At 46.4% G+C, this 12214-nt stretch overlaps 1 protein-coding gene across 1 annotated transcript in view; it reads right to left on the bottom strand.

Annotated features, from left to right (window-relative positions):
* The window catches only part of LOC147096932 (Golgi reassembly-stacking protein 2-like), a 47119-nt gene that overhangs the window by 13200 nt on the left and 21705 nt on the right, over positions 1 to 12214 (bottom strand). Inside the window, exons 3-6 of the mRNA XM_085972513.1 lie at positions 10081 to 10167; positions 8418 to 8548; positions 7277 to 7388; positions 2948 to 3068 (exon numbers count right to left, since the gene is read on the bottom strand). Of these exons, the coding sequence (XP_085828639.1) occupies positions 2948 to 3068; positions 7277 to 7388; positions 8418 to 8548; positions 10081 to 10167 (451 nt within the window). The remainder of the gene's footprint in view (positions 1 to 2947; positions 3069 to 7276; positions 7389 to 8417; positions 8549 to 10080; positions 10168 to 12214) is intronic.

Consider the following 12214-nt stretch of genomic DNA (forward strand, 5'->3'; position numbering starts at 1 on the left):
GGAGGAAGCTGATCAATGTGGAGTCGAATCATCAGCAAAGGAATAGGGTTGAATGACGAATGGAGGAGCAGCAAAGTGGGAAAGAGAACAACTGCAACAAGACAATTTTATCTTTTATTACATGCAAGACAAATGCTCCAAGATCAGGAGAATTACTTACCAGGCTGCTGAATGACCATTTGAATATTTTTTTTTAATGCTTTTTTAAAACATTTATTAATTCACAGAATGTGGGCGTCACTGGCAAGGCCAGCATTTATTGCCCATCCCTAGTTGCCCTCGAGAAGGTGGTGGTGAGCCGCCTTCTTGAACCGCTGCAGTCCGTGTGGTGAAGGTACTCCCACAGTGCTGTTAGGGAGGGAGTTCCAGGATTTTGACCCAGCAACAATTAATTACATTTTAAAAACGGTTCTCAACCCAGAACATAAAATTGAAAGTCTGAGAGATAACCGGGGAAAACTCAACCTGAAGCAGTGTTTTAATTTAAAAGGAGACACGGTAATGATAAAAATATTCACGTGTCATCAATACACTTCGGAATTAGTCGCCAGCTGTCCTCGACAAATGCAACGCTTCGCTGCATGAGATTACATTGAAGAATGATCACAGCGCTAATACTGAAATATAACTGATATTTTGTTCGTGTCTGAGATTAAGATTTTCAGTAAAAGTGAAATATTACCTTTCTGAATTAAGCATTAGTCATCTGAAGCTTTGTCATTAACTTCCTGCTGGAAGGTTACAATAACTACACTACATATTAACTAATACCCCATCATATAAGTGAAAAGAATAGACATTCTTAAAAGTACTGTAGTGTAACTGGAAGGGCAGCACAGAGGTCATGGGTCTCCGTTTCAAGAGCTACTTCTCTGGGACACGAACAGGAAGGCAAAAGTGCCTACGAGTGTTCCATGCTGCAGCACTAGCATCCCTCACTTTGATGGGCACAAAAATTGAGAGCGAGAAAAAAAAATACTTGCGGTCAGAGGCAACCATGTTGTGTTTAAAACCACAGCAAGCGGAGTGCTGAAGTGCGCCCAGTACAGGACCTTCCCCAGCCAGTGGAGGCGGCAGCAGCCTCTGGCAAAGTCACAGCTATGTATGCGCACATGAAGTCGCTCACATATAGATCCAGCACATATGCGCAACCAGCACCCGGGATAGTCAGGGAAGTCCCAACCAGCATTCATCATCAGAATAGGGAGCGGGGGAAGACAGCGGTGCTGGTACAGTAGGTCACAGAGTTAACACGGCAGTATTGTACAATTTTTACTGCTCCTGCAATACTTCTGTATTAACACTCAAACTTTAAAAGCAAAATATACCAGCACGACTGGCTCTTCTGCTCCCAGTCTGGGAGCTCCCCTTCCCCTCCCTGCCCACCCTAGCTCCCAAAGCTGGCGTCGCTGCCCCTGTAACTCGAGGCACGCACTGGCCCGGCCCACCCGCCCCCCCCCCATTCTGCGGCAGACTGGCTGCGATCTGGCGGCTGCTGCTGCTTGCTGGCTGTGAACCGGCGGCTGCAAACTAACGGCTGGCTGGCTGTGCACTTGCGGCTGCTGGCTCGCGGTCCCAGGGCTCTCGTCTGTTCTGCTGCTGGAGGTGCCTGCTCCAGGTTCCTCCGCTCTTCTCCACATCAAGCACTGTAAAGCTTCCAGTTCTTCCAAGCGCCGCTCTCTAAAACCGCTGGCGCAACCAGCACCTGGGACAATCGGGCAATTCCCCACTAATGTTTCCAGATGTTCCAGGCCAATGTTGACCAGCGCTGTCTTCGGAGATTTCCAATTCATTTACTGATTTAGCAGATCTGTTGCAATCCAATTGGATGCCAATGCTGTGGGGGGCAGAGGAGTAGGTTGCACCCTGAGTTTGAAAGAAAATAGCATGAGCTGTGTGGGGATGAGATATACGATCCACTTTGTTGTGAGAGAGTCTGGGCACCGCACCTCAGGAAAGATAGATTGGCCGCGGAGTGGGTGCAGCACTGAACAATACCGGGGCTAAAAGGGTTCAATTATGAGGACAGGCTGCATAGACTAGGCTTGTTAAGGGGTGATCTAATCGAGGTGTTTAAGATGATGAAAGGATTCGACAAGGTAGATAGAGAGAAACTATTTCCTCTGGTGGGGGGAGTCCAGAACAAGGGGGCATAACCTTAAAATCAGAGCCAGGCCATTCAGGGGTGATGTCAGGAAGCACTTCTTCACACAAAGGGTAGCGGAAATCTGGAACTCTCCCCCCCAAAAAGCTGTTGAGGCTGGGGGTCAATTGAAAATTTCAAAACTGAGATTGATAGATTTTTGTTAGGCAAGGGTATTAAGGGTTACGGAACCCGGGGGGTAAATAGAGTTAAGATACAGATCAGCCATAATCTAATCAAATGGCAGAACAGGCTGAATGGCCTACTCCTGTTCCTATGCCTATGCCCATCCCTAGTTGCCTTGAGAAGGTGGTAGTGAGCCCTCTTGAACTGCTGCAGTCCATGTGACGGTGCTCCCACAGTGCTGCTAGGTAAAGAGTGCCAGGATTTTTACCCAGCGATGATGAAAGAATGGAGATATATGCCCAAGTCAGGATGCTGTGTGACTTGGAGGTGGTGGTGTTCCCATGTACCTGCTGCCCTTGTCCTTCTAGGTGGTAGAGGTCATGGGCTTGAGAGGTGCTGTTGAAGAAGCCTCAGCGAGTTGCTCCAGTGCATCCTGTAGCCAAGGTGCGCCGGTGGTGGAGGGAGTGCATGAACGGTTAAAGGGCATGTGTCGGTGGAGTAGGATGTCCCTGCCATCATTGTTGGTGGTTGTACCCACGGTCCAGTACTGTATAAATCTGCCTGTAATTTAAAAGGGGGGTGGTTTCTGCAGCACAGGGGCCTAGAGCTGGCACTGCAGAAATCACTTCCTGAAGTAGTTGTGACGTAAATGCACCATTAAAGTAATTCTACCAGTACCTGGTGTGAATGTGCCTGTGACTGAAGGAGATGTTGTTCCCAGCCTGAGATCGCTCAGCTCCTTTGGCAGACCTGAGGGCATGTTACTCATTGCAGGAGCACTTGGAGCTGAAAGAGGAACCTACAAAGAAAAGAAACTTTAGAACTTAACCCTACATGTGTCATCACTAACATGGCAGCATGAAAGGGAGGATAAAAATGGACATTTTGCTTCAGGCAGAATGACTGCCAAGGCTCACTTGTACTCCCCATTGGTTCCTTTGCCTCTTGAAAACAACAATGGGAGCTGCTTCAGTTAATCACCTGACCAGTATGGACTTCACACACAGTATACGCACATGGAGAAAACAGCCAACAGGATGGGTTAGAAGAACCATTACTGCCAGATATCATTTTGATACCGTAGGCAGATCAGGGAAGGACCTCGTTCCACTTGGTCCTCGCATCCATAGTCCATACCTTGGTCCCAATTCCCTGCAAGATTAGGGCCGTTCCTTGGCTGATGCGCAGAGCATCGCATTTTGCGCCTTGGCACCATTTTGAGCGCAGAAAGCTATTGCACATTTCATACATTGTTCCCGATAGGAAGGCGTCCCTCTGCTCTGAAGAGGGCAATCCTCTTTGACTACATGGCCTGGATCAACACCTCAACGGCACCATCCAAAACAGAGCAGTCCTTTTCCTTGTGACCTCCATTCTGCTAGGACATCAAAACTAAATTCACCAGCAGTGCAGCTCCCCTTTCCACAGGCAGTGTGCATTAGTACAGGGAGCTAACCTCGCAAAGTCAAACCACGTCCGCTGTGCTGGCAAAACACATGTACTGCAATCAGCTCCCACTGGAATGAGTCAGCCCTAGTGTAACAGCTCACTAATGGCTCAATTGTTAAAAGGAACATGCTACGCAGTCCTGTAGACCAGAAGGTGCCAAGTTTGATTCTCAATCTCTGCTGAGTTAGTTAATCTCAGCCAGGTTGGCAGTAAGGGCATTACAATTGGCCTCGGCACTCAGGAGCTAAGGAGGGGTTCAGCTGTAATTTCGCCTCTTCACCCTCCCCCCATAGTCAAATAGCCTGCCCACACTCAACTGTCCAGGATTACACAGGAAGAATGGCCACTTGGTCTAGGTACTAGAGTGAATCAATGGCCGTGGGGAAAAATAAAACCTGTAGCCAATTTTAGGAAAAACTCCCCCGACTCCGTAAGGCAATCAAGCAAGCTCCAGGCGACTAGACACAATAATACCAATGCATCAATGTGCTCAGGAACAGAGGACTATACAGGACCGAAGAAAGCCATCTCCATGTAGAAAGAACAGACGTGCATTTATATAGCGCCGTTCACGACCTCAGGACTTTACAGGCACTTTTGAAGTGTAGTCATGGTTAAGTGTTCGGGAACGAAGTAGCCAATTTGCGCACAGCAAGATCCCACAAATAGCAATGTGATAGTGACCAGATAAATCTGTTTTAGTGATGTTGGTTGAGGGATAAATATTAGCCAAGACACTGGCAGAATGCCCCTGCTCTTAATAATGCCATGGGATCTTTTGTGTCCACCCGAGGACCTCAGTTTAGCATCTCATTTGAAAGACAGCACATCTGACAATGTAGCACTCTTTACTCCCTCAGTACTGCACTGAAGTGTCAGCCTGGATCATGTGCTCAACTACCTGAAGTGGGGTATGAACCCACAACCTTCTGACTCAGAGGCGAGGGTGCCATCACTGAGCCAAGGCTAACATCGATAGATCCAACAGGTCGTCTTACTCCACTTTACCTCCGATAAACTTCAATAATCTGGTCTGCCAGGTATTTATACAACACAATCTTAACATTTAAGACTAATCTCCATTTCTGCTGTTTCCCCAGGTAGGTTATTCTATGCTCACCACCCCCTGAAGAAGTTCCAATGTAACTGTGCTCACCTTTTCAAATCTAAGCTTGAAACTATGTCTCCTAGAGGTTGTGTTAATATTGATCATTCAGGAATCCTGGTTATATATTCCCTTTAAGATCTTAAGTATCTCAACAACATCACCTCCAACATCAACAACTTGTATTTATATGGCGCCTTTAACGGAGTAAAACATCCCAAGGCGCTTCACAGGAGCGATTATCAAACAAAACTTGACACCGAGCCACATAAGGAGATATTAGAACAGATGACCAAAAGCTTGGTTTTAAGGAGCCTCTTAAAGGAGGAGGAGAGAGGTGTGTAGAGAGGTGAAGAGGTTAAGGGAGGGAATTCCAGAGCTTGGGGTCTAGGTAGCAGACGGCACGGCCGCCAATGGTGGAGCGATTAAAATCTGGGATTCACAAGAGTCCTTGTACAAGACCTTAGACAGGCCTCACTTGGAATACGGTGTCCAGTTTCAGTCTCCTCACATGGTGGGTGATATTAAGGTTTTGGAAAGGGTGCAGAGGAGGGCCACTGGACTAATTCCCAGTCTAAAGCATCTTTGTTATCAAGATAGGCTAAAAGAGTTGGGACTCTACACTTTAGAGAAGATCTGACTGAGGTTTATAAGATAATGAAGGAATAGATTGTGTTCCAGTTTGTTCTAATTAAATACATTAAAATTGTGACCCCTTGTCCTCTCTAAGTTGTATAAGGCTCGATCTAGGTTAGATGTTGGGAGGTGGTTCTTTTCCCAGAGAATAGTGGGCCTCTGGAACAGGCTGCTGTCTCGTGCGGTGGATGCTGATTCGCTGAATTCCTTCAAGCGAGAGCTGGACCTGTTTATGACTGGGGTGGAGATCACCTCTGACAGAAGATTGGTACTGCAGGGAATTCAGGGCCAAAGTGATCTTCTGGACTAGCTTTGATCACCTAGATGAGTCGGAGAGGAATTTCCCAAATTTATTTTCCCCCAAATTGGCCTGGGTTTTTGCCTCTCCCAGGAGATCACATGGTTTCAGGTGGGGTGGAGGTTGTATGTTGTGATACACAAGGTATCCCAATTGTGTGGGACAGGCTCAATGGACCAGAGGGTCTTTACCTGTCCGTCATTGTTCGTATGTTGGTATATAGAATTGGAGGAGTGCAGAAATCTCAAGAGGGTTGTCGAGCTAGAGGAAGTTACATAGATAGAGAGGGGAGAGGCCATGGAGGGATTTGGAAACAAGAATGAGAATTTTAAAATCGAGGCGTTGCCTGACCAGGAGCCAATGTAGGTCAGCAAGCACAGGGGTGATGGGTGAACAGGACTTGGTGCGAGTTAGGACATGGGCAGCAGAGTTTTGGATGAGGTCAAGTTTATGTAGGGTGGATGATGGGAGGCCAGCCAGGAGAGGGTTGGAATAGTCAAGTCTGGAGGTAACAAAGGCATGGATGAGGATTTCATTAGCAGATGAGCGGAGGCAGGGCAGAGAAGAGCGATGTTACGGAGGTGGAAGTAGGCAGTCTTGGTGATGGAGCAGATATGTGGTCGGAAGCTTATCTTGGGGTCAAATACGACATCAAGATTGTGAACGCTAAGTAGCCACCCGCGCCCCCCCCCCCCCCCTCCACCATCCACCACCCCCCATCCACCCAACAACGTAAATGGGAATAACCTGAATACCCTCAGTCTTTCCTCATTACTCACACACCTAATCTCATTTTAGCTTTGTACAACCCCCAAGCCAGGATGTTCCTCATAATTGTACAGAATACACAAATGAACCAGTGCTTCATTAGTACTATTGTGCGACAGTTTCAGAACATTTTTCACTTAAACTCTGATCCATCTGGTATCATTTCCTATAAACTGTTCTCAAATTTTGTACTCGCATTGTATTCACCCTTTCCAGAGTTGCATGACTTTGCATTTCCCTACATTAAACAACACCTCCCACTGTTTGATCCAATCCCCAGCCCATTCTGACCCTCCCAAGCACTTCTAATGTACCAAACGTTTCACATACAATGAATTACATTGAAGTGCACGGACGCTTATGTCGGGCGAACGCAGCAGCCATTTTGCGCACAGCAAAAATCCCACAAACAGCAACTGGACGGGTGTCTAATTAAACTGCTTTGGTGGTCACGGTTGAGGAGAACTCCCTGCTCTTCTTCAAATGATGTCATGGAATCTTAAACATCCACCTGAACCAAGGCAGGCAAGGCTTTGGTTTAAGTCTCATGTCAAAGCCGAACATGATTAGGAACACAATGCCCGATTACAGAAAAACCCATTTGAAGAATAGTGATGAAATGCCAAGTTGAAAAATTACCATACCGCCAAAAAGTACCCATAAAATTACCACCCCACTTTCTACTTGCTTGGAGGCAGAGAGATTAAACGTCTCAGATACTAGCAGAGGCCCCATCTTGCATAGTGCTTACCATAGGACTCGAAGGCAGGCTGGTTCGGAGAACTGGCGTTATCTTTCTCTCGGTTAGATGCTTATGGATTGGTATCCGGTGCAGGTATCCATAGCCAATCCCACAGCCCAGGCTGGAAGAGAAAAAGGAATATGCAAAGTACTTAAACCACATGCCTCATCAGTTTGCACACACAAGATCACCTGAAATTTTCCGATCTAGAAAGTACAGAGCTTGGGGGGGGGGGGGGGGGGGGGGAAGGGGGGGTAATAACCCAATCTTGCTTGGGCTCGCCAAGCGGAGGGATCTTGGTACGAAAGCAAAGTGGAATGTTTCCATGCTTTGGTCCATGCGCCCAGTATTGAGCATTCCCAAATGATTCAGAACACAGCTTTTTAGATCCAAACTTGCAGTTGGGACCAAACCATGGATGGTTGTGCGCTCTGGACCGGCGGGAAACTAGATTGAAACTGGCCAAACAATTCAGTTGGCACAACTGGAAAAACACCTCCAACTGCCCAGTTCCAGAGGGGAAAGGATCCACAGTGCAACTACATCCCCAGCATATGTTTCACAATGTTGCAGATGCAGAACAGATTTGCATTGACCAACACATATACACAGGGTGGTTATGTTACTGGACTAGTAATCCAGAGTCCTGAACTAATGATCCAGAGACCGGAGTTCAAATCCCCCCCACACAGCAGTTGTTGGCTGCACTCAGGTTATACCGGAATGGAAGGGTACAGGCTGTGCGTCATTAAAAATAAAAGGGCTGAACATGTCGCATCACATGACTTGGGTTTTGAGCATTTTTGGAAGTTGCTGTTTGAGGTAGCCTAAAGGGATGCGTTTAAGAAAAAGAAGTTAGCTGGCAAAAACAAAAACAAAATGTGGATACACGTGAACAAAACTTTCCACAAGAATAGAGCTGCCCATCATTTGTGTCATACCTACATACCGAACTGATACCTCCAATAAATGAATACCGACAGATCTCAGGAAGATCAAACCCTGTTTAATGTTTTGACTAACATCTATAATACAACAAGAGGTTTGGTGCACTGGCATTCTCTGCTGGATCAGGTACCATTCAGCTGAAGGCAACTGCACTGACAAATTATACTGGCGATTTAAAAAGGTAAATCTGACCCTGTCGTACCTGCCCTCTCCACCCCATGCACTGTTAGGCGTGATAATCACCTCCCTACAATTGTCTGTGTCAGTGTTGTACACATAGATCTTTAGCGGTTTTCCGTTGTGAGATTCAATCAAAGAGAACAAGTCTTCAGACTGGAACAGAAAGAAAAAAAAATGGGTAAGTTAGTGGTCCAATTCAAACCCACCCCCCCACACAATCTGTTCATTAACAAAGAGTCGCAATAAATGGCCATCCTTCCCCCTCCCCCCACCCCCCAATACTTTTGCACTCAAAAAGCAACCACTCTGTCTGGGTGAGAAGTACAGGAAATTTTCGATTAACCGGCCCCTAAATAACCGGAACGCTCTATCCACCGGCAAAATTCAGGAGTCGGTTCAGGTAACTTTTTTTACTCTTTTTTTTTACTCCATTTGTTGCTGTGCAAGGGTGTAGCTGAAGCTGTTGCTAAGCTACAGAGACGCTTGCAACTTGTGCCCATTGTTCTGAAGCTGTTGCTAAGCACAGGGTTTGTTGCTTTATACAGAGCTCTCAGCTCCGTATCTTTTACTATAGCGTTCGGTTATCCGGAATTGATGATGAACCGGCACCACGTCGGTCCCGTCCGTGCCAGATACCAGAAAGTTTCCTGTACTCCACATCAATGTTACCTTTAAGCGGCGTGGCTGGGCAGCGCTCCAGGGAACCCGCACAGCCGCCATTCTTTTGAATTGCCCATGCAGCCCCTTAAAAGGACCAAAAAAAAAATTACAGGGAACATTACTCCACGTAGCGCACGGTTTTAAAAAACGGACTTTAACCACTAAGGTCAGTAATGGTTTGACTACCTTGGGGGTTACATGGGTCATTGCCAGACCATGCATGGTATAAGCAGCACAGGTAAATCAGGAGCGGACAAAGCTCAGCTTTCCTAGGTCAGTGCAAGAGATTTTGGGGGGGGGGGGGGGGGGGGGGGAGAGAAGTGGTCATGATCTTTGGTCATTAATTCATTTAATCTGGAAAAATAAATCAAACACAAATGCAAGAAATAACAAGTGTGGCGAACGGAAAGGATACGGAAAGAAAGAAGCCAAAACAAAGAAAAACCAAACGGAGACCCCATGGATTTGTACCCATCACCTCCAGTTTGTCTCTCCCCTCCCTGCTGGGTTGCGATATTATGCATCAGATGTGTAAAATAAGGACATGTGCAACACACAGTTACAGGGATAAGTGTATTTAAATATATGGGTACAAAAGCCCAAGTACATACCAGCACAGTACGTATGCCTCAGAGCAAAAGCCAACAGCCCCTTCATACTGCAGGGTTGCCGCCAATAACTCAAGCCACTCCAGCCAGTGTATATACCCACAGAGCCATCAGGGAGCATTGACTAACTCTAGTTTAGTGGCCCAACAGGCAGAGGCCACAGTAATGAGGAGAAATATTTCACAACTTGACCCTGGTAGAGAGACTTGAATAAGGTGCACTGAGCAACTAGCTCGCAAATCAGAGACTTGCTATAGTTTAATGCTTGCTCAGCAAGGAACGTATTTTTGCATTTCAGTGTCTGCGTACAAGGCTATAGACACTGGATCGCAATCTTAACCGTTAGTGGATTGCTGGTTCACATGTACAAATCCGATCGGCCTCCCCAAGGAGGAAAGGGAAACAATTTGCAGCTACCTCACGGAGGATGGCTTCAGCTCCGATGATGTAGTCTGTGTATGGCCTCAGACCAGCCAGTGCAGCAGGGGAATTGGGCTCCACTTCCTGCAAGAAAAGTCACAATAGATTTAAACACACACACACACCCTCACACAGACAGAGAAAGTGAGCAACTCTTACAAACACTCACCCAAATGATGAAAATATCACAAGAGAATTCACGGTCATTAATTTTTGGAAATTGCCGATTGCTCCCTCTCAGTACCTCACCCAGATAGCTATGCCTCATGTGCAAACATGGCCAGCATCAGCCAGCTAGTTGACAAGAGGCAGGGCACCACAGCTCAGCTCAATCTTGTCCTCTGAGGTTCCACACATGCAAACTTCCCAACAGAAACTGGAATCCTAGCTGATATTGCCCCCTCCCCAGTCCAGCGTCCAATTGTAGCGCCTGTACCTCTGGCCTGGCTGGGTTCAACAGAGGCTAGGGATCAAACTCGGTACCTTCCAGTCTGCATAGCTCGGTGGCTCCTTTCTGCACTACATCATTGTGGGCAGCTATTTTAAGAGGAAAGTGATTCAGCCTCCATGACGAGCCAGTTTTACAGGGAGACGACACTACAGGCCACAATTCCTCAAAAAATGGGATTACCCAGTCGTAACACCCGAGCAGCCACTTAATCACAGACACAGACACAGACGGGGTACTAACATCAATTCCATGCAGAAATGCAGTCACTATTATTCAGGAAAATGTCACCATCTTCAAGAAAGCTGGATAGAATATTCAATTATATAAACATACTTTATATAAAAACAGACACACCTAAAGAAAGAAAGAAATAGACTTGCATTTCTATAGCGCCTTTCACGACCACCAGACGTCTCAAAGCGCTTTACAGCCAATGAAGTACTTTTGGAGTGGAGTCACTGTTGTAATGTGGGAAACGCTATCAATTTTTTAAAACTTTTACTTTGTCTCTTTTTGCTCTCAATCCAATCTTTCCTTCCCTCTCTCTCTGTACCTGATTTGATGTTGAATTCACACACTCGAACTTACACTTCCTCCTCACTCCTTGCGCTGTTTAGTTCACAATCCTTCAGTCTGATTATGGAGCTATACAGTCGCTTGCCCGGTTCATTCAGGCCCCAAATGCCCTATTCCCCTCGCTGCGACGTTAGATGCCCTGCCACAGCAAATTATTATGGCCCAATATGTAAAAGTAGTCATTGCAGTTGTGTTGCTATGACCTCTTTCCAACATCAGGTGGCACTGTGGCCCAAAGAACCCAAGTGAAGCTTGCCAGAGAGCGAGAGAGCGAGAGAGACCCGGTTCTGCTGTCTCCCACAGAACAGGGATTACAGCAACAACTAGACCTACTCGACAAATACTGCCAAAATTGGGCTCTAACAGTAAATCTAAAGAAAACCAACATCATGATTTTTCAGAAAAGACCCAGATGTCAGGAAAACAAATACCAGTTTACCCTCAGTGATACCACTATAGGACACACTATGAGCTACACCTACCTTGGTCTAACTATTACAGCATCAGGGAGCTTCAGCATAGCAGTGAATGCACTAAAAGAAAAAGCCCGAAGAGCCCTATATGCAATAAAAAGAAAATTCTACAACATCCAAATCCCAATCAAAATCTGGCTCAAAATTTTTGACAGCATAATCCTGCCCATTGCACTGTACGGTAGTGAAGTATGGGGCCCGCTAAATCACCAAAGCTACACTAAATGGGAAAAACACACAATAGAAGCCCTACATGCAGAATTCTGCCGAAGCATCCTTCGCACCCAAAGAAAAACGCCAACAAATGCATGCAGAGCCGAACTAGGCAGATACCCACTGATAATAAACATCCAAAAACGAGCACTAAACTTCCTAAATCACCTCAAATCTAGCTCCCCAGACACCCTTCATTTCAAAGCCTTTCAGACCCAAGAGCTAAACCCAGAAAAGAGTCCCCTGAGTCAGCTGCTACTGAAACTAAGTACTCAGCCGGACCCTGACCAGCCCCAGACCAACACAGCCGTCCAAACACCAATCCGAGTGAACCAAATCATTAAACAATGCAAAGAAACCTACCTGGAACATTGGAACAAAATAACCGAAAACCAAAGCAGATTAGAATGTTACCGGG

The sequence above is a fragment of the Somniosus microcephalus genome, chromosome 33 (genome assembly GCF_052327205.1).
Source record: "Somniosus microcephalus isolate GS21.2 chromosome 33, FLI_Smic_1.0, whole genome shotgun sequence".
Lineage (NCBI taxonomy): Eukaryota > Metazoa > Chordata > Chondrichthyes > Squaliformes > Somniosidae > Somniosus > Somniosus microcephalus.